The sequence below is a fragment of the Plecotus auritus genome, assembly GCF_963455305.1.
Source record: "Plecotus auritus genome assembly, chromosome: 9".
NCBI classification, from domain to species: Eukaryota; Metazoa; Chordata; class Mammalia; order Chiroptera; family Vespertilionidae; genus Plecotus; species Plecotus auritus.
In genome coordinates, this window is record NC_137783.1 from 137,249,354 (window position 1) to 137,271,510 (window position 22,157).

The window sequence follows — 22,157 nt, forward strand, 5'->3', positions numbered from 1 at the left end:
GAGATCATCCTGCTCACAGTCATGGCCTATGACCGCTATGTGGCCATCTGCAAGCCCCTGCACTACACAATTACAATGAATAGGCAAGTGTGTGGCCTCCTGGTGGCCATGGCCTGGGCTGGAGGATTTCTTCATGCTCTGATTCAAATTCTTTTTATAGTCTGGTTGCCCTTCTGTGGCCCCAATGTCATTGACCATTTCATCTGTGATCTTTTCCCTCTGCTAAAACTCTCCTGCTCTGACACTCACATCTTCGGACTTTTTGTTGCTGCCAACAGTGGACTGATGAGTATGTTAATTTTTTCTATTCTTATCACCTCTTATGTCCACATCCTTTGCTCCCTAAGAACTCACAGCACTGAAGGACGGCAGAAGGCTCTCTCCACCTGCACCTCACATGTTACTGTAGTTGTCCTGTTCTTTGTACCCTGTATATTTGTGTACCTTCGGCCCATGATCACCTTCCCCAGTGATAAAGTGGTGGCTCTGTTTTATACTACGATAACACCCATGTTTAACCCTTTAATCTACACCCTCAGAAATTCAGAGATGAAAAATGCCATGAGGAAGCTCTGGAGCCAAAAAGTAATAGAGAAGATAGAAATAAAATCTATTCATATTTTAAGAACAAGTGTGACTAATAGGAAGGATAATGGTCTTGAAGTCAAAATAATGTGAGTTTAAGTAGATTTTGCTCCCCTTGCTTTCTAAAATCTTCAATGGTTTCTCTTTCATAAAATATCAATATTTGATTAAATGATGACCAAAGTTTCCTACAGTTAGAAACTTCTTTGTATTTATAAATTATTGCTCAAAGGGACATTGCTAATCAACATAAAAATGTCACATGTATATAAAATCTCTGAATTTGTGTATTCTATAGAACTATTCTCTGTAAATCTTCAGGTATAGATAATATAACCAACAGGCTAAGTAATTAAAATATTTAAACAAATAGGCCTAGTGGGTATTTTGTTGAAAATGCTTAGTTTTAATCCCAACTACTGTAGTCAAAGATTTATTATTGTAAGAGATAAGGATCAACCAAAAATGAGTGGGTTTTGAGGAATTAGAGAGTATCATTAAGGCAGGACTCATCCCAAAATTAATGCTTCTGTGTTACACAATTCCAGATAGCCCCATTTACATTGTAATATGGGCTCTTTCCAAAATAAATTATTTTTCTGCCCAAAGCCATAGAGAGATATAAAATTCTTCCAGGTACATTCAGAGAGCAATCTTGCACCCGACTTGTCAAGCAGAAAATAACTTATATAGCCCTTTTTTTCTCAAAGACATCCTATATACCACTTCACATCCAAAGTAGCTTTAATTGAATGAATGTGTGCCTTAGCTAATAGGAACATAAGTATCTGGTACAAATGAGAGAGTTCATGATAGCTGAGTAATCAAGACACATTCAAATTTGAATAGAAAATTTCTATACAACAAAGGAAACAATTAAGAAAGTGAAAAGACTACCTATAGAATGGGGGAAACTATTTGCAAACCATACATTTGGTAAGGGGTTAATATCCACAATGTATAAAGAATGCATATAACTCAAGAGCAAAAATAGCCCAACTTAAAAAACAGACAAAGGACTTGAATGGACATTACTACAAAGATATACAAATGACCAACAAGCAAACGAAAAGATGCTCAAGATCACCAATCATAGGGAAATGCAAATCAAAACCACAATGATATATCACCTCACATCTGTTAAAATGGCTATAATCAAGAAGACAAAGAGATAAGTGTTGATAAGGATATGGAGAAAAGAGATCCCTTGTGCTCTGCTAGTAGGAATGTATATTGAAACAGCCACTATGGAAAACATGATGGAGGTTCCTCAAAAAATTAAAAATGAAACTTCCATATGATCCTATCATCCCACTCCTGGGTATTTATCCAAAAATACTGAAATCAGTATTTCAAGGAATTATTTGTACTTCTATGTTCATTTCAGCATATGCACAATAGCCAAGACATGGTAACAACCTAAAAGTTCATTGACAGATGCATGGATTTTTTTTTTTAAATGTGGTACATACTTACATAGACTATTATTCAGCCTTTTAAAAAAAAGGAAACCCTGCTACTTGTGACAACATGGATGAATCTTGAGGTCATTCTAAATAAAATAAGCCAGTGAGAGAAAAACAAAATGAACTAACAAGCAAAATAGAGACAGACTCATAGAGTAGGGTGGTGAGGGGGCTGAAGGCCTGAGTGGGGAGGGGGTGGAGGGATTGAGCAAAAAAAGAGAAAAAACTCATGGCCCGGCTAGAGTGGCTCAGGGATTAAGCATGGGCCTATGAACCAGTAGGTCACAGTTCTATTCGATTCTCAATTCTCAGTCAGGGCACATGCCCAGGTTGCAGGGTTGTGGGCTCGATCCCCAGTGGGCGGAGGGGGGGGGGCGGTGCAGGAGGCAGCCAATCAATGATTCTCTCTCATCATTTATGTTTCTATCTCTCTCTCCCTCTCCCTTCCTCTCTGAAATTAATAAAAATATTTTTTAAAAGAGAGAAAAAAGCTCATGGACACAGACAACAGTGTGGTGACTGGCAGGGAAGGTTGGGGTTAGGGAAAAGTGGAGGAGGGTACAGGGGGGATAAATGGTAATGAATGGAGACTTGACTTGGGGTGGTGGTGAATATATAATACAGTATACAGATATGGTGTGGAATTGTATACCTGAAACCTGTATAATTTTGTTAACCAGTGTCACCCAATAAATTCAATAGAAAAGGAAAAAATGACAAGGCATCATTTACCCCATAAAAAAACAGGAAAGAAAACAAATATTGCATAATTCCACTTATATGCTGTATCTAATTCATAGAAGCAGAAAGTAATAATATTGGTTTCCAGGGGCTGGTGAAAGAAGGTGGAGGAATGAGCAGTAATTGTTTAATGGATATAGAGTTTCATGTTGGGAAGATGAAAACCTTCTGGAGATGGTTGGTGTGGCGTTCACATAGCAATTTGTACACTTAAAAATGTTTGAAATAGTACATTTATGTTATATATTATTTACCACAATAACAAAATACTGGGGAAGAGAGACAGACGGAGTGAGTTAGTAGCAAACAGGAGCAAAATGGTTAACTCTTGATGATAAAGCTAAAGGCATTGTTTCTGTTTCTGGTTCTGGACTTCAGGAGTGTGTCAATTGGGTTTAAAGGTACAAGTTGATAACAAAGAAAGGTGATTCTGTGCTGGACTGCAGCCAGCTCTTCAACACCTCAGAATCAGAGAGAAAGAAGATTATAGTGGAGCTTCCTTTTTATAGTGTTTCCATTCTCTACCTCTGATATGTTGTCTTTATACACAAGTGCTTGGTTGAATGTTTTTTTCTCCATGGCTACTATGTGAAAACATAGTACTTTCTTGTATTTTCCCAAGCTTCTCTCCCTGTGGGGCATAGAGAAAAGCCACATTCCCCCGAATACATCTTGAGACTGTCATCTAGGTATTTATCCCAAAGGAAGTAGATATATCTATGACTTGTGTATTACTCAATCTTTGGTAGCTAGGAATCCTGCCATCTAAGGCTTCTCAGTCAGTCACTAATAAGAATGTCACTATTTCCCAGATTTATCTGGCACATAACCTTGAAGAGACTAGTATTTCCATTCTTGGAGCAACCATATCATTCAGAACAGTCATGTTTCCAGAGAGAAATCCAGTTTCTGAATTCCGACCATCGCCTAACAACACCGCATATCCAATGGCAGGTTCACCAATGTCAAAATGAGCAACAAAGCCCTATAATGAGCTTTCCAATTTCCTATATCCAGGTCCCATCCTAAAATACAGCCAGAGACACAAGTCTAACCAAAGCTCAACTTCATTTCTAAAACTGGCCTCCAATGAGATTTGTGGGTGCAAAGTGGGAGTAAATGAAAGACTTTGTTTAAAGCTTCAAGAAATATTTCAACAGAACCAATTACTAATTCTCTGAGGACCTGAGAGGTCAATACAACAAACTAAACATCTTGCAAGCTTATTTAAACATTTCTCTAGAGTCGATGAAGAAATAATTGCAAAAAAAAAAAAAAAAAGGACATTTAAGTAAATGACAGCAGCAGAGCCATGTACCAACAACCTGAAAATTAGTATGGGAAACACTGTCCCAAGCTTTGTGGTTTAGAAGGAAGGCTTAAATCAGGAATAAAAAGAATTCTCTCTAGATTGCTCATGGCCTTGTTGAGAAACCAAAATTTAGCACAGATGATTTGAGAAAACATTGTCCAATCAATTTTATTTGATTCACTTAAACATTTTATAGTTTCATATACCAGTTTTCCCTAATTTAAATAATTTTCTATTGTTCCCATTATTTTTAACTTAGATTGAATATAGTTCTAAATATCTGAAACTATATATTTTAAAGATGTAGTTATACATACATAGGAAGCCAAGAAAGTGGGAGAAATTAAATCCTTGAACTACTGAAGTCTCCTAACTGAAAAAGCTCATTTTCTGAGTGATCTGGATCATACTGATAATGTGAACCAAAATAAACTAAAATGCCCAAGATTGTGAGAATTGTCTAGAGAGATAAGGATTCCAGTGTCCGGTTGGTTAGCTCATGGAGTGTATTTGCAGATGTGTGGCACGTGCCATGAGGGAAAGAAAGCAATGATGGAGCTCAATTTGGAACGGAGGAACTCACAATCAACTAGATGCAGGTTAGTGATAACTACATCCTTTTCTCCAAATTTTAAGCAGATTGACTTCACTTAGTTTATTTTCACTGAAGTAGTTTTTGTACTTAGAGTGTGAATTGAAGATTAATCTTTTTCTCTAAAAATGAATTTTGGCACAATGACATGAAACTATCAATCAAAAGAACTGTCTGTATTACTGCCAGATGAGACACTGTTGAGAACTACTAAAGCCATTTATACAGCATTGTGGTTAACATTTATGTCTCACTAAGTTGATGGATTCCGAAGGTTTCTGTTTTAATGACTTGAAATTCCTTCTCTTCTTTATGACATCCCTGTTGACACAATGAAGTCAGAATTTGTGAATTAAATCTATTAAGAATGATTAACCACATAGTCAACATCTGTAGGAGTCATGTATAGAGAAGAAACAACTTAGCATTCCTAAAAACTAAACATACCTTTCCTCTCCTTTATGGAAGCTTAGAGGTTATGATGCTGACATAGGAAAAATATGTGGTTATGTGTTTTGGCAGGGACTGGAGAAAGGAGAGAGAGGGGGAGAAAGAATAAAATAGCTTTATGGTCTTTTGTATCAACAACATGTACTCATTCTAGAAAACCCATGCATAGATCATTCCCCCAAAAAAAGAATGTATTTTTGTATGTATTCAATATTTCCACCAGTTAGCAATGAAAACTTCAAGTTCATCTTAATTAATTACACATTCCAAAAGAAAAAAAAAAAGAGTATTATTTTAAGTGAGCCTATCATTTCTGTCATGTCAACAGGAAACTTCATGACTCATTTAAATCCATTTGTAAAATATAAGTAGGATAATATATCTAATCCAGGGCATTATTCTATATTTGATGAAAGACTAATTAAAATATTGAAAACTGCCAAAACCGGTTTGGCTCAGTGGATAGAGCGTCAGCCTGCGGACTGAAGGGTCCCGGGTTCGATTCCGGTCAAGGGCATGTACCTTGGTTGCGGGCACATCTCCAGTAGGAGGTGTGCAGGAGGCAGCTGATCGATGTTTCTCTCTCATCGATGTTTCTAACTCTCTATCCCTCTCCCTTCCTCTCTGTAAAATATCAATAAAATATATTTTAAAAAATTCTTAAAAAAAAAAAAAAGAAAGAAAACTTTTCAGGGAAATTTGCACCACTTACTTGTCCACATTTAATGGTGTGGAAAAAGTCAGCATGAAAGAGTCATGCTGAGCCAGACACAGCAACTGGGGCTGTTGAGTGAATGCTGCTCAATGAGCTGTTATAAAGATAGTTCCTTGGCATTTTGAAGGAAAAAGACTTCATCTGAAGCTCTGGCTCTCTATGTACATGTGCATTCATTTGGCAGAGAGTCATAACAGCTCACAACACATTTGATATAGATATAGTAAGGCTTGGTACTTTCATATCTGATACACAGTCTACTTTTTTCCTATTCAGTTATTTGTACATTTATTTCTGAATGAATCCATGCAGACTTTTTTATTTATTTATCTTTATTGTTGAAAGTATTACAGATGGCCCCTTTTATTCCCCATTGGCCCCCTCCACCTCCTGCCGACCCCCACCACCAGGCCTTCACTGCACTATTGTCTGTGTCCATGGGTTATGCATATATGCATACAATTCTTTGGGTAATCTCTTCCTGCCCCTTCTCCTCCCTTCCTCCTGAGATTCCCAATCTGTAAAAGAATATTCTGTTCACATAACCTATATATATTCATGCCAATAGATAAGTATATCTTCAAAATAATTGTTACTAATGAGGTGTCCCCAAAAGTGAAAGAAAGCCATCTATGAGACTTTTAGAGTTACAAAGAAAGTTTGGAAGTCAATCACAAATCAACACTTACAATAACACCTTGCTTTTATTGTGGTGTTTGTAAGGTGTTGTCACTATTTAATTAATATAGGAGAAAATTTAACCTACTTTCATTCTTCTTTATAGTTATCTACAAAATGACAGAGGTGAGTGGAAGGGGTAGCTCCATCAATCCCAAAGACCAGGTCTAAGAAGTGATAGACTATTTTAGTACTGAATTTAAAATACCATCATTCAAAAATACTGTGATCTTTCCAGATGGACCAAGCTGAATCGATGAAAAGGACAAGCAATGTAACAGAATTCATTCTACTGGGCCTAACCCAGAATCCAGAACTGCAGAAAGTCTTATTTGTTGTGTTTTTAATCATCTACTTGATCACACTGACAGGTAACCTGCTTATCTCAGTCACCATCTTCATCACCCCAGCCCTGAGTTCTCCCATGTACTTTTTTCTGTCCTATTTGTCCATTTTAGATGGTTTCTACTCTTCTTCCATAGCACCCAAAATGATCTCTGACTTGATCTCTGAAAAGAACACCATATCCTTCAATGCTTGCATGACTCAGCTCTTTGCTGAACATTTCTTTGCTGGAGCTGAGATCATCTTGTTAATTGCCATGGCCTATGACCGCTATGTAGCCATCTGCAAACCCTTGCACTATATGACCCTCATGAGCCAACCTGTGTGTGGTTTTCTCGTGGGAATGGCTGGAGTTTAAGGGCTTCTTCATGGAGGGATCCAGATTTTGTTCATGGTCCAGTTACCATTCTGTGGCCCTAATGTCATCGACCATTTTATGTGTGATTTAATACCTCTCCTGGAGCTAGCCTGCACAGACACTCACACTTTTGGGCCCCTGATTACTGCCAACAGTGGGTCACTGTGCTTGCTTGTTTTTTCTATGCTGGTTGCTTCCTATGTCATCATCCTGTGCTCCCTCAGGACTCACAGCTCTAAAGGGCGTCGCAAAGCCCTGTCTACATGTGCCTCTCATGTCACTGTTGTCATGTTATTCTTTGTACCTTGTTCATTCCTGTACCTAAGACCTTTAACCTCCTTCCCCATTGACAAAGCTGTGACTGTGTTTTGCACCATAGTAACTCCCATGTTGAACCCTTTAATCTACACCCTCAGAAACGCAGAAGTAAAAAATGTCATGAAAAAGCTCTGGGAGCAAATAATGAATACTGATAATTAATAAATCTTATAATTGGAATATAGGGGGGGAAATCTTGTGATATTTTGTAGATATTTATTCCCCTTCTTAGTTGATTAAACTTGGGACAGTCAGTTATCCTATCTGGATCATTTTTCTTCAGGAACCCACATGTTGTGGGCAGGCTGACATATCCATTAAGGCATAGTCGGCACAAAGCTCAGAGCCCAAAATAATTATATGAGCCCATGAAATGTGTTTTTTTACTTTTAAAATAATATTAAAAAATAAATATAATCAAATATAACCTTGGTGGGGTTTTTGTTGCTTTTTAAATACGTTTTTATTGATTTTAGAGAGAGAAGAAACATTGATGAGAGAGAGACATCGATCAGCTGCCTCCTGCATATCCCCTACAGGGGATCAAGCCTGCAACCCAGGCATGTTCCCTGACTGGGAATCAACCTGCGACCTGTTGGTGCACGGGATGATGCTCCAACCAACTGAGCCACAAGGGCCAGGGCCAAATAAAACTTTAGATTTTAGTCATCTTTATATAATGCAGTCATAAAATACAATTTTTAATCTTTTTTATGGAGGAAAGGACCCATGAGGACAAAAGTACCAAGGGCCTACAAAGGTCATAATGTTGCCCTTACTATGGATATGAAACAGATCAACAGCATATTCTTAAACATACTTTATACCCGGCACTACAGCTAGAATGAAGTTTTATTTTAAAGGAGGGAAAACAATGGTCAACAATGAACCACATGAACAATGGTGGTCCCACAAAATTATAACAGAGCTGAGAAATTCCTATCAGTTAATGACATCGTAGCTGACATAACAATGTAGGGCAACACATTCCTCACATGTTTGTGGTGCGTCTGGTGTAAACAAACCTACTGTGCTGCCAACCATATAAAAGTATAGCACACACAATTATGTTAATGCATAATACTTGATAATAATAACAAGGGGCTATAATACTGGTTTGTACATTTACTATTATTTTAGAATGTACTCTTTCTATTTATAAAAAAAAAAATGTTATAGAACAGTATGCCATGTTATGCCAGGAGCAAAATCATACATCTCATGCTTACTGCCTCTCTTAAAATTGCATCTTTTTTTGTGCTTGGTTTAATCTCACATTGTACAGGCATGTAGACTATGATCATTAGGCTATATATGGTCATGTAAGAACAAGTATGTGTCATGGAACTGGACAACAATGACCACAAATCTGAATTAGAGAAAAGAATCCATATCATGAACATATTGAAAATCTAAGAGATTTGAAAATGGCCTGATGTTTTGAAGTCAGAGATTAAGAGCTTTGGATCAAATAAGCTTTATTTCTCATCTTGTCCCCAGCTTTAGAGAGCCTTGTTAAGTAGAAGCAAGTTGCTTTACCTCTCTGCCTTTTTTTTTCCATCTGTAAAGGGAAATGGCATTACATACTTCCTAAAGTGTGTAAAAAATCTAAAGTCTTAAGTTGTAGGAATTAAATGATTTAAATTGGAAAAGAGTCACCTGAAAGATAGTGAAAATTGCTCAGACACTATTACAGCCTTCAGAGATGACACTACTGCACCAGGTATGCTGGGGACTGCAGTGCCTGGCAGCGGAGTCCAAGGTCACTGCCACTGTCATTCACTAACCATGATCACAGGAGGGTCAAACGTCTGCCTCAGCCTCACTTCACTTCAATATGTGTCATAAATGTCATCCATTTACAAGGAGGGCCAGCAAAGAAGTGAGTTATTATCTCCAACACAGAAACCTCATGGGGCCAGTGAGCAGGTCTCTGGACATTAAGAGCTAGCCCACCACCAACTCCTTATTCTGGGATTAAAATGCCCTTAAATATCTCTGTTGTTACCCATGGGGAGTGGTTAGAGTGATCTGAGATCTGAGCAAAACTTGTTTGAAAAGCTCTCATGAATGTTGGATCCTGTCAGTTCCGGTCCTCCAGAAGGAGGAGAAGGGGGAGCCCAAGGCCAGACACCAAAAGAACTATCTGTACAGAGTTTGTGATTTCTGGTGAAGAGCTCAGAAACTTGCTTTCAGGAGGTTTCTTACCCAGGGATTCAAAAATTATGTGATGCTGACATGTCTCATGCTCTTGGGACTTTTATCAGGCTAGATCTCACTATATATGAAGGCCTTTGAAAAATAGATGCTCTGCCACAATTTCTTATGAGTAACCATCTTGTAAATATATGCAAGCAATTGTATGTTTAAAAAATCAAATTTAAAGATCTAATTGAAGTTCCCACGAAAGATAAAATGAAACAGGATAATGTAAAAACAAAGATGATGATGATACAATGATGATTGCTAATGTTTGTTGAGAATGTTCTGTGAATAAAGTCATGACCTAAGTACTTATTTTGTATGTTTTGAGGCAGCAAATTTCTGATCTTAATTTCTTTCTGTCCTTAATTCATTTGTAAATTAGTTGGGCCATTGTTAATCATGATTCTGATAACCAAAAACAAAAGGCAAAAAAAAAAGTTTATAATAAAAATAAAAAATACATACATAGACACACACACACAAAGTGCAATGGGATCAGTCTTTTATGCTATTTGAGGTTGTGACTGTACTGAAAATAAAGGAACTTTCCAAATTTCAACTAAAGTAAGTATGCTTTTCTGGAAAGTCCCACGATAAAATTGTGTCAAACTGGCAAAAATGTTATTTTTAAGCAAGCCCCATATGATTTCATATTTCTTAGTTGATGGAAAAATTAGCTTAGTTATACTTTTACTATCTAACAGCAGAAATGAATAGGTATAGAATTGAAGGTCTCATTTATATGTAGTGATTATTAATTAGACTTAAACATGTGACAGAGTGAAAGAAGACAATATTTATTTTGCCCAAGAACTCAGCAACAGTTGTTTTGCTAGATATAGAATTGGGGGATCAAACCATTATTTCCTGATTATCTCCTGAATTTATTGACTATTGGAGACTAATTTTTAGTACTTCCAGTTTTTTCCATAGTGTAAAAAGTAGATATGATGGTGAATTACAGATTATCTGTCAAACAAAATATAAGTTTATTACAAATTATGGGAGCCTACAATCTTAAAGGGTGAAGCCTGGAAAGGGATATAGTTAGAGTTTGTAAAACTAGAAAAAGAATGGGATGAACATGAATGGATGTTTCAGATTCCAGGATACTAGAATCCCTTGGAGTTTGAAACAAAAAGAGGAAGAATGAAAGTCCACTTTGCATCATTGGCCAAAACATAAACCACTCTGTTCTTAGCACAGCATATTTGAAACTTAGTAGAGATGGAAAAGTGAAAGAAAGCAACACGTGATTAATCAATTAACCTCATGGAAGATTAGGAAAAAGTTGAGGTATATAATAATATCAGGTAAAATGTGTTGGAGTATATGTGCCAGAAATCTGATTAGGAACTTTACATAGATTATCTAATTTAATTCTTACAATAACACTTTAGACATTATTATCTTTATTTATTTTAAAGACAAGCTTCAGACACTACAGAGGTTTGGTCACTTGCTCAAGGTCATGACATTTCCTTATACATACGAAATAAGAATCAGACACAGGTTGACCTTGCTGCAGAGCCAAGATCTTATCGTCTCTGCTGTAGGGTAGCAGCCTGCTGATGTCACAAAAAGGTGGAAGAAGAAATGGAAGCCAGACATAGATGCACACAGACTCCTATATGTAGTGAAGTGTGAAGTTTTTTGCCTTAAGTTGTATTTTGCTCACATTTATACGACGCAATTATTGCACAGAGTCTAATGATATTAACATAGATTGCTATTGAAAGATCTGGATGATGAATCACAAATAACTGATTTTGAGTTTAGGCATGTCAAAGCTAGAGATACTTGCTTAATCAATTAACCACATCAGGAGACATTTTTCTCATTTCTGAAACAGGGATAATAATCATTCATGCCCTATATATTTCATATAGTTATTTTATAATCAAAGTATGCAGTTCAAGTGAAAAGAGTAAACCATAGAAGTGTATGATGATGAATGGATGGATAAGATTAAATAAGTTGATATATGGTAACAAAAAAGTTTTGGTTTGCTCCACTCACAGCAATAAAATCATTTCTATTTCCTGCTTTGCCACTCATGATCCACCTGCAATTTTTTACTATGTGAAAAGCTTTTTCATGGCACTTTTTACCTCATCATTTCTCAGGGTATAAATGAGCGGATTCAACATAGGTGTCAGAATACCGTAAAACACTGCCATGCTCTTATCTATGGGTAAAGTAAATGAAGGGCGCACATAAGTAAACACACAGGGCACAAAGAACAGGGCAACAACAGTGAAGTGGGCCCCACAGGTGGAGAGGGCCTTGCGTCTCCCCTCTGCACTGTGGGACCTCAAGGAGCGCAGGATGACAATATAGGAGGCGGCCAGCATAAGAAAGTTCAACAGGCAGATGGCACCACTGTTGGCAACCACCAGCAGACTGGTGACATATGTGTTGGTGCAGGCGAGTTCCAGCAAGGGGTACAAGTCACAGACAAAGTGATTAATTATGTTGGGCCCACAGAAGGGCAACTGAAGGACCAGGAGGAGCTGAACCAATGAATGCAGGAAGCCCCCAAGCCAGGTCACTCCCACCAGCAGGGCACAGAGATGCCTGGTCATGATAACTGGGTAGTGCAGGGGCTTGCAGATGGCCACATAACGATCATAGGCCATCACCGTGAGCAGAATGATCTCAGCACCTCCCAAAAAATGGGCTCCAAAAAGCTGAGCCATGCAACCCTCATAAGAGATGGTTCTCCCCTCATACAAGGAGTCAGCGATGAGTTTAGGGGCCATCGAAGAAGAATAGCAGGTGTCTATAAAGGACAGGTTGGCCAAGAAAAAATACATGGGGGAATTCAGGGTGGGACTGGAGGTGATGGTAACCACAATGAGCATGTTGCCACAGACTGTGGCCACATAAATGATCAAGAACACCACAAAAAGAACTCTCTGTATTCCTGGGTTCTGTGACAGTCCCAGCATGAAAAATTCTGTGATATTGTTTGGTATTTCCATAGTCCAAGGACACAGAGAATGCAGGTACAGTATTGCCTATAAATCAACAGAGAAACATAATCATAACATTACTAATTCCAGAAAGAAATATTGCAAGGTTTCTTTTATCTACACCCACTTCCCTTTGCCCCTTTTAACTCTTTCTGTTCCAAAATTCTTATACCAATTTAGTGTGCTAATCACAAAATGTCAGCATATGTCTATCTGCTAACTTCAGCATCAGTGGGTACTAAATATCTAAGTTATTACATGAAAATAATAATTTAACTAAAATTGAACTTTTGTCAGATATTGGTTTTCCAATTCAATGAGAGTCCCTCTCTGACCATTCTCAGCAAGGCTCCACCTAGACACAATGGCACTTGAGAAAACTATGAACATTCCAAATCTCCTGAAACTTCTGCACGAACAGTCCACGTATTAAATCTTTCTTCCTGGACTGTGCAGTGAGGTTTGCTACACTTTCTGTTGCAGGTACTTCCAATAGTAACACAAAGTGAAGCAAAACCAACTAAAGCAAGGATTGGGAGAAACTGATGAGACTGTAGCTGGAGACTCGCCCAACTTCTCCATTTCTCTCCCTGCTCATTTACTCCCACTCCGTGCACAGACTATGGACAAGCTCATGTCTAGGAAGCCAACTTAAATTACTCCTCCCCCTTGCTTTATATATTCTACATACTCTGCATTTTGCTTTTCTTTGGCTTGGTAAAATTCTTCTGGTTAAAGCTACTAGTCCTTCTGCAGTTTACAGGAAGGAGTCAAAGGTTACAAAAATAAGTTTGGTGAGCATCGGTGAAGGGTTCTGTTAAATGATTATCTGGCATTCTCTACATAAATGAAGCTATGGGGGCCAGGGAGAAGAGATGGCCTGTCTTACTCAGCTGCAAATTACAATCTCATCCAGCAGAATATCCCTACTCACCCTTTACTCTCCTAATAATTTGAGGGAAGGAAATGCCTGTGCCTGTCTTAGTTTTGAGAGAAACATAATCTATCACTCTCCTGAAAACACAGACCTTCTTAAGGTAGCTAAATCTCTCAACTTGATGAAGATCTGATGCTCAGTTTGATGGGAATTAAAGGAAAATCATTAAGTGTCAGAGGAAGAAACACTGGAGAGAAGAGTTCTGTGTTGATCAGGAAGCTGCCTCCTTTTTCTCTCTCCAAGCTTTGTTGCAAGAAGGCAAATACAGCTTCTGCAAGTGACAAGCTAGATGGGGACCTTTTCAGAGTAGAACTTTATGGCCAAGAGCACAGATAACAGTAACAAAGCCAATACCTGTGTAGCGCTTAGTCTTTGCCAAGCACTGTCCTAACTGCCCTACATATATATATATATATATATATATATCAGTTCATATAATCCTCACTTCATGCCCAGGAGGTAAGTCACTGTCTTTATCCTTATATTGCAGAAGAAAGTCAGGCACACATTCGGCAACTTACAGATGCATATTCAGCTAATAAGTGACAGAGCTAGCAGGCACTCTAGCTAAGGAGTCTGTGGGCTTTGCTGTACTACTAGTATACTGTCACTTAAGCTCATCTGGGTTTGACGCCTTCCTCTGCCACTTATTGAATGTCTGTATAAACTGGGAATACTGCTCTACCCTGAGGTTGCAGAGAAAAGTAAGTGAAAATAGTGCATGTTGAGTGTCTGTACCGAGCCTGGATATGACAAACATTTTAAAAAGGGCACATCTGATACCACCATTATCAACACCATTGGCATGTGGCTTAGGAACCAAGGACCTAAATGCATGTACTCGAGACTAAACAAGTATTGATTATTGATATGGATACAATTTTATTATACTAGTAAATATTAAAAAATCCCTAAACCTGATCTCCATACAGAATATAAGAGTAGAAAAATAGAATCAATATGCATAGTAGACAGTTTAGCTAAATAATAAATTTATACTGAGTGGCCAGATTATTATGATCTCTGAACGCATAATAATCTGGCCACTCAGTGCGTGAGTGTGTGTGTGTGTGTGTGTGTGTGTGTGTGTGTGTGTGTGTATAGAGGCCTGGTGCATGAATTTGTGCATAGGTGGGGTCCGGCCAGCCTGGCCAGGGGGAGGGGACATGGGTGGTTGGCCAGCCTGCCTGCTGGTCAAACTCCTGGTCGAGGGGACAATTTGCATATTAGCCTTTTATTATATAGGATATACACTGAGTGGCCAGATTATTATGCATTCAGAGATCGTAATAATCTGGCCACTCAGTGTATATGCCCCAAAATAAAAATGTTCAGCTGGTTCCTTGCTGTGATTCAAATTTGTGGAAGTACAAGATAAATTATTTGTTAAAAACTAGCAAAGAATAAAAGGCTCCTGTTTGAGTTATCCAGGAGAAGCAAATTTATTTCATAGAAAGTAACGCGAATTTTAGTAAAATTATTCCACCACATTTTTATTTGAGTTGCATTTTATTTTAAAAATAGATTATAGAAAACTTACATTGACTGGATCTGAGGACATCAACAGGTCACCAGGATTGGTTTGATTTATACCCTAACATCATGGAATGGTGAGGCTGGTCATCTAGACCAGCTCCAAGCATAGCATCCCAAATTTTTCTGTTCCACATAACTAAACTCCTGAATGAAATTTGAATTGTGTTTTAAATTGAAACAAAGCATAACTGAGGCCATTGCTATCAACTGCAGAAATTCATCTGAACTGAAACTTTCTTAGAACAGCAGTAGGTGAAACCCAAAAAGTTGTCATTCACTTACAAGCAGCTGGGAATTCGTTTTGTGATCCATTTCCCTCTTATTTGCTGAAGAACCCTATGACATTTAAAATCATCTTTGCCAATTGTCTCCATTTTAAAGACAGTGGATTGAAGACTCAGAGTTTAGGTGCAGCTGGTCCAGGGTCACATAGGTGATTCATGGCAGAGGCACGCCTAGCTCCCAGGTCACTCATGGCTCCAGGTCACTCAGGTGCCCTTTCCAATATAACCACCCCCTTTTGTTCTCTACTTTGTCGTTGAAACGCCAAATAAAGCCCTGCTGCTACATGAGGGAGAAAGTTCCCGGGAGTAGCCAGCTTCTCAGCTCTGCTTTCTGCTAATACTCATCAGCACCATGTGAGAGAAATCTTTCTCCTTGCCCTGAACAGGGTTATTTATAAGGTGAGAGTGATAACATTGGGCTTTCCTATGTGTGTGCTTTCTGCCCCTCTGAGGGAGACTTCTCCCCTCCCAGGACCATTGTGGAAGCAGCTCTAGAAGTAGCTTTTGCCTTGTTCACAGGTCCGAACCATGTTGTTGCCATCCTTTAATTATTCCCTTTGAAAACAGTTTTGGTCTCACAAGGAGTGACCTCTACATTCTGCCTCCTAGAAGTGCCCTTTGTCCTTCTAGTGTCTACACAGATAGTCCACAAATTGTCAGGAGGAAAAGGGAATTATGACATTTCAGAAAATGGTATAAGGGTTATCTTTAGGAAGATTGCTAACTGAACAAAAGTAAAAATCAACAGCATTTATTGAGCATCTTCCATGTTCTAAGCATGGGTACTAGCCCTTTTCACATACATCATCTCTTCATCTCCCCCCATAAGCCTGTGAGAAAAGTGTCACCTCCCTTTATCCACACCGCTACTGTGTGATGTGCTGAGAGATCAGAGAAAGGAGGGCCAGAAGGACCTGAATTGAAATTGCACTTCCACCATTTCAACCATTCAATAAGTACTTTTTCAGGCACTTTGTTAAATGCCAGGAATATCAGAGTGAATAAAATGGACATGGTCCCGGCAGTTTATACTCCAAAGGGGGAGAGCTGCCTCCAAACCAAGGATCTGTCATAAGCAAAATAATTACAAAAGCAAACACATGGAATGTATTAATATACACTGAGTGGCCTCTAATATATATATATATATATATATATATATATATATATATATATATATATATATGATACTGAGTGGCCAGATTACTATGTGTTCAGAGATTATAATAATCTGGCCGCTCAGTGTATAAATATTTTTAATCTTGATGATATTGATATACATGTTTAATAATTATTGACATGTGCAGCCCATTTTTCTCCATAAAATTTGTAACCATTTACATTTTCAGTATTCTTGCCTATTCAGTATGTGTAATTCCCAATACTGAATGAATCCTACTCTAAGACTTCTACAAACGTGTTCCCTGAAAGCTTCCAGAAAAAGTCACAAAATAGGATTCTGTCTGCTATCAATTTGTCACCAACTTCAAAAGGCCCATCAACATAGCCCAGCAATCCTATTATATCAACACATTTTCCACTTTTCCTCAAAGACCATTTAAAAATTTCTTCAAAATTCTGTTCCCCAACCAGAAATCTCTACTCTTCACTTGTTTTTTTAATTTTATTTTTCAATTATAGTTTACATTCAACATTATTTTGTATTAGTTTCACATGTACAGCATAGTGGTTAGACAATCATAATTTACCAAGTGGTTCCCCCGATATGTCAAGTACCCACCTGGCACAATACATGGTCATTATAATGTTATTGACTATATTCCCTGTGCTCTACATTACATCCCCATAACTATTCTGTAGCTACCAATAGGTACTTGTCAATCCCTTCACCTTTTTCACCCAGTCTCCTAACCTCTCTCCCCTCTGGCAACAGTCAATCTGTCCTCTGTATCTATTAGTCTGTTTCTATTTTATTTGTTTATTTTGCACATCTGATTCCACATATAAGTGAAATCAATGGTATTTGTCTTTATCTGTCTGACTTATTTCACTTAGCATAATATTCTCTATATCCATACATGTTGTCACAAATTGTAAGATTTCCTTCTTTTTTAATGGCCATACATTATTCCATTGTGTAGAGGTACCACAGTATCCACTCATCTACTGACGGGCACTTGGGCTGTTTCCAGATCTTAGCTATTGTAAATAATGCTGCTCTGAACATAGGACTACATATATTCTTTCTGATTGGTATTTCGGAATAACTCCAAAGCATGCCCCCGTAGAAATCAAGTAAATGAACCTACCTGGTTGCCTCAATTCTTAACGTTATTTTCTAAATATTTTGCAGTCAGAAAACTGACTCACTTGCACAAATCACTACAGGCAAATGGACTTTTGTTTCACTAACAAAGTCTAAATGTAAAGTAGTCAAAGAATATAAAGACTATGTTTACTCTTCTAAACGTGCAAATCTTGGTTTGAATTGTTCTTCAGCAAAATTGAGGTTGCTGTAATTTAAGAAAAAGGAGACTTATGTAAAACTTTCCAGAGGTCCTCAAACTACGGCCCACGGGCTACATGTGGCCCGCCGAGGACATTTATCCGGCCCATCAGGTGCCGCTGCCTGTCCTGCTTAGCAGCCGACTCGTCCCGGGCCCGCAGTGCGCATAGGAATTTGTTCATAGTTTTGTTTTTTTTAACTATAGTCCGGCCCTCCAACAGTCTGAGGGACAGTGAACTGGCCCCCTGTTTAAAAAGTTTGAGGACCCCTACTTTAGACAATAAATAAATAAATAAATAAATAAATAAATAAATAAATAAATAAAATTGAGGTTGCTGGGTAGGCTAATACCCTCAGGCTGAAATGAATCTATTGCCTTCATTTCTACCAGAGATGTCCAGGTAGTAAATTAAGTAGAAAATCTTTCCTGGGACCCACACAAGATCACATTGATAGGGGAAAAGCATAAATAAACTTCTGTCACTGAGTGCCACCATCTTTCCACATACCCAGCATGCCAGCACCAAGAGGTAAAACGAATGAACACAAAGTTCCACAGCTAGAAGATGACACGGTGAGTTCCAATCCAGGTGATTCCCTCCCTGAAGTCTATGCACTTTTCACTGAACCACTAAAGAAAAGAAGGAAAGGAGCTCAATTTTCAACATTCTCCTAAGTACAGAGAGCTTTGAAAGGGCTATGATTGACACCGTGGAGTATTAGTGGCTCATATAAAGTACAACAGCAGTCTTTTTTTCATCCTCACCCAATGAAATTATTTTATTGATTTTAGAGAAAGAAGAAGGGGGGACAGAGGAGAGGGGAGAAACATCGATGTGAGAGAGAAACATCCATCGGTTACCCCACAACCCAGGTATGTGCCCCAACTGGGAATTGAACCCACCACCTTTTGGTGTACGAGATGACACTCCAACCAACTTAGCCACATTGGCCAGGGCCATGATCCCACATTCTTCCAAGGACTTTTAAAAGAAGGTGATTTATTCAATACAGATTAATTAAGCCGATGTACAAAAACTTCTGAGAACACTGCTTTTAAGATACCAGGGGCTATTTTATTGCTCTTATTCTCATAGTCAAGATCAACATTTGCATTTGTGCTTGTTAGGCATCTGATGAAACAAAAAGTTTTTTCTACACTACCATCCTCACCCAACCCTGATCACACTTCCCCTGATGGTTATGCCGATTTCATGAGGCTGTTGTAAGAATTAAAGAAGTTAATTCGAGGTGATCAGTAAACATCTGAGGAATGAATAATCAATCTGGAGTTACAAGGGCTTTAGGAGAAAGGGCAGGGTCAAAGAGAACAGAAAACATTATCAACAGAGGTAGTAGCCACCTCTGAAAAACAGATGTTGATATAGGACTTTGCAAGGGGTCCTCCTGCAACCTCCTGAAACTGGCATTGTCACTGTCTCCATTTGTAAATGTGGAAATTGAGACCCAACTGGATGAAATGACCCATGAATGATTAATTAAGAAGGACATCTAATCCTGCTCTTCTAAATCCATTTTGCACAAATTGGCTCCCTCTGCATGGAAACAAAATAAAGCAAAGGGGATGAGTGTGGACGGCAGTCCCTGCTCAGCTGGAGAGGAATCAGTACTGCTGGGTGAGGTGCTGAAGCTTGTTCTCCTGGCTCTGCTCGCCATCATCCCAGGCCACCACCAATCCATGGTCCTTCAAAACATCCTTGTCTGTACTGCTCAGTGTCCATTCATTCAGCCTTTGTCAAGGAATCCTGAGGTGGGAAAAGCCCTGAAAGCAGATTTAAGGAACCTGGATTTTGGTCGCTATCTTGCTCTGGATTTACTGTGCGACTTTAAGTAAATCCTTTAACCTCTCTACACTTGTTGATTCATCTGCCTGCCGAGAGAGCATGAAATGAAGGAATAAGAGTAAAGTGCCTCTAATATCATAAGAGACCGAATTAATTTCATTAAGCACATGTTAGCCATAGTAAAGCAATTAGCTAGTGCTATTATACATTGTATAGGTGAGATACTTGAACTTCCAAGAGGCTCTGTCATTCACATGTTTCCTGAATGAGGCATTAATTATCACACTAAGGGCCCCCTTCACTGTGACCCCCTTGAGGGCAGAGATTAGATCTTACTTTTTTAAATATATTTTTATTGATTTCAGAGAGGAATGGAGATGGAGAGATAGAAATATCAATTCTGAGAGAGAATCATTGATCAGCTGCCTCCTGCACACCCCACACTGGGGATCAAGCCCCCAACCCAGGCATGTGTCCTGACCGGGAATCAAACCATGATCTCCTGGTTCATAGGTCAGTGTTCAACAACTAAACCACACCAGCTGGGCCATCTTACTTTTATTTGTATCCCACTACCTCACTCATTGCAAACACTCAATAGATATTTAATGAATGGAGGATTGAAGAAACCTATGGGATTATTATTATGAAAAGATCTTATGAGACAAACAAAAACTCATAGACACAGAAAGCAGTATGGTGGTCATCAGAGGGAAGTGGGTGGAGGCAGTTAAGGTTAAAGAGGGTCAAATACATAGTGACAGAGAGGATTTGACCTTGGGTAGTGGGCACACAATGCATATACAGATGCTGTATCATAGAAATATACATTTGAAACATGTCACTCCAATAAATTTATTTTTTTTAAAGAGCTAGAAAGACAGTTGTCATTACAAGCATCAAACTTGAGATGCAAAGCCTGTGTTGGATGCTACAAAATGGGAAGTCTCCCAAGTTCCAGGCTGGATGAGATTTCCTGGAGTGTCACTTCTCTCCTGAATTCCCCTTGACCCTAAACATTTTCCTCATGGCATTTTTTACCTCATTGTTCCTCAGGGTATAGATCAGAGGGTTCAGCAAAGGTGGCATGACAATGTTAAAGAGGATGACAAGTTTGTCAGCAGCCAGAGTGGTAGAGGGACGAATGTACATGAACATGGGGGGCACAAGGACCAAAATGACAGTGACAATGTGTGAGCCACATGTGGACAGAGCTTTGCGGCGGCCCTCAGATGACCGGCTTCTCAGGTTTAGTAAGATGACCACATAGGACACAATAAGGATGATGAAGCACACTAAAGAGAGAATGCCACTGTTGGCCACTACAATGAGCCCCACTACATAAGTGTCTGCACAGGCCAGCTTCAGCAGGGGATGAACATCACAGAAAAAGTTGTCAATCTCATTGGGCCCACAAAAGGGCAGCTGCACCGTGAGGAGGGTCTGCAGGATGGAATGGAAGAAGCCAGCCACCCAGGAGGCCCCTGCCAGCAAACCACACTTCCGTCGATCCATAATAGTTATGTAATGCAGGGGCCTACAGATGGCCACATAGCGATCATAGGCCATGGCTGTGAGGAGGAAGATCTCAGTGCCACCAAAGAAGTGGGCAGAAAAGAGCTGGGTCATGCAGCCATTGAAGGAGATGGTCTTGCGCTCCACGAACGTGTCAGCAATCATCTTGGGCGTAGTAGCAGACGGATAGCACATGTCAGCGAAAGACAAGTGGCTAAGGAAGAAGTACATAGGAGCATTCAGGGTCTTGCTGGCATTGATGGTGATGATGACCATGAGGTTCCCCAGGACAGTGAGCATGTGGAAGAGGGAGAAGACCACGAAGCACACATGCTGTAATTCCCTGCTCTGGAAAAGGCCGAACAACACAAACTCAGTCACGTTGTTCTTGGTGCCCATGGATTCTCTGCCCTGAACATCAACAAAGTGGTTAGCTCTGAAATGACACAAATTATGTGATATAAGAAAATTTCCCAAATCCAGGGAGTCAGAAAACTGTACTCAAGTATAATAATGATTCTAACACATAATTTCATTTGGGAAGAGGGTTCCCAACATATACAAGCAATTCTCACACCAGCTAGGAGTCCTACAATTCAACTCATTTTTTTACACTACCTGGAGATATAGCATCAGGTCCCACAAGTTAAGGTTTCAGTCCTACAAGGCACGCGCGCGCGCGCACACACACACACACACACACACACACACACACACACACACCTGTATCCTTCTGACCTAATTGCCATAGATTGGAGGCTCCAGTGACTCCCTCCTTGGCCTCCACTAATTTGCTAGTGCGGAAATCAGAGAAAAAATTGGCTTACAAGACTACCAGTTTATTATAAAAGTATATATAACTCAGGAATGGCC

General features: G+C 39.0%; 3 protein-coding genes across 3 annotated transcripts in view; 1 reads left to right on the forward strand and 2 right to left on the reverse strand.

Moving 5' to 3' along the window:
* The window catches only part of LOC308233769 (uncharacterized protein), a gene marked incomplete at both ends in the record, with an annotated part of 45,643 nt that extends 23,960 nt beyond the window's left edge, over positions 1-21,683 (reverse strand). Inside the window, 3 exons of the mRNA XM_080640714.1 lie at positions 13,432-13,490; positions 17,918-17,971; positions 20,758-21,683. Coding sequence (XP_080496840.1) covers positions 13,432-13,490; positions 17,918-17,971; positions 20,758-21,683 — 1,039 coding nt within the window. The remainder of the gene's footprint in view (positions 1-13,431; positions 13,491-17,917; positions 17,972-20,757) is intronic.
* Positions 6,778-7,722, forward strand: LOC308258006 (olfactory receptor 4C45-like; the record flags this gene model as incomplete). Its single annotated transcript, XM_080688236.1, is given in 2 exon segments — positions 6,778-7,239; positions 7,243-7,722. Coding segments are annotated over 2 exon segments (942 nt in total).
* On the reverse strand, positions 11,844-12,749 carry LOC308258060 (olfactory receptor 4C3; the record flags this gene model as incomplete). The annotated part of the gene is made up of 1 exon (XM_080688310.1): positions 11,844-12,749. One exon carries the CDS (start codon positions 12,747-12,749, stop codon positions 11,844-11,846), a length of 906 nt encoding a protein of 301 aa, XP_080544436.1.
* Positions 21,684-22,157: the final 474 nt, after the last annotated feature.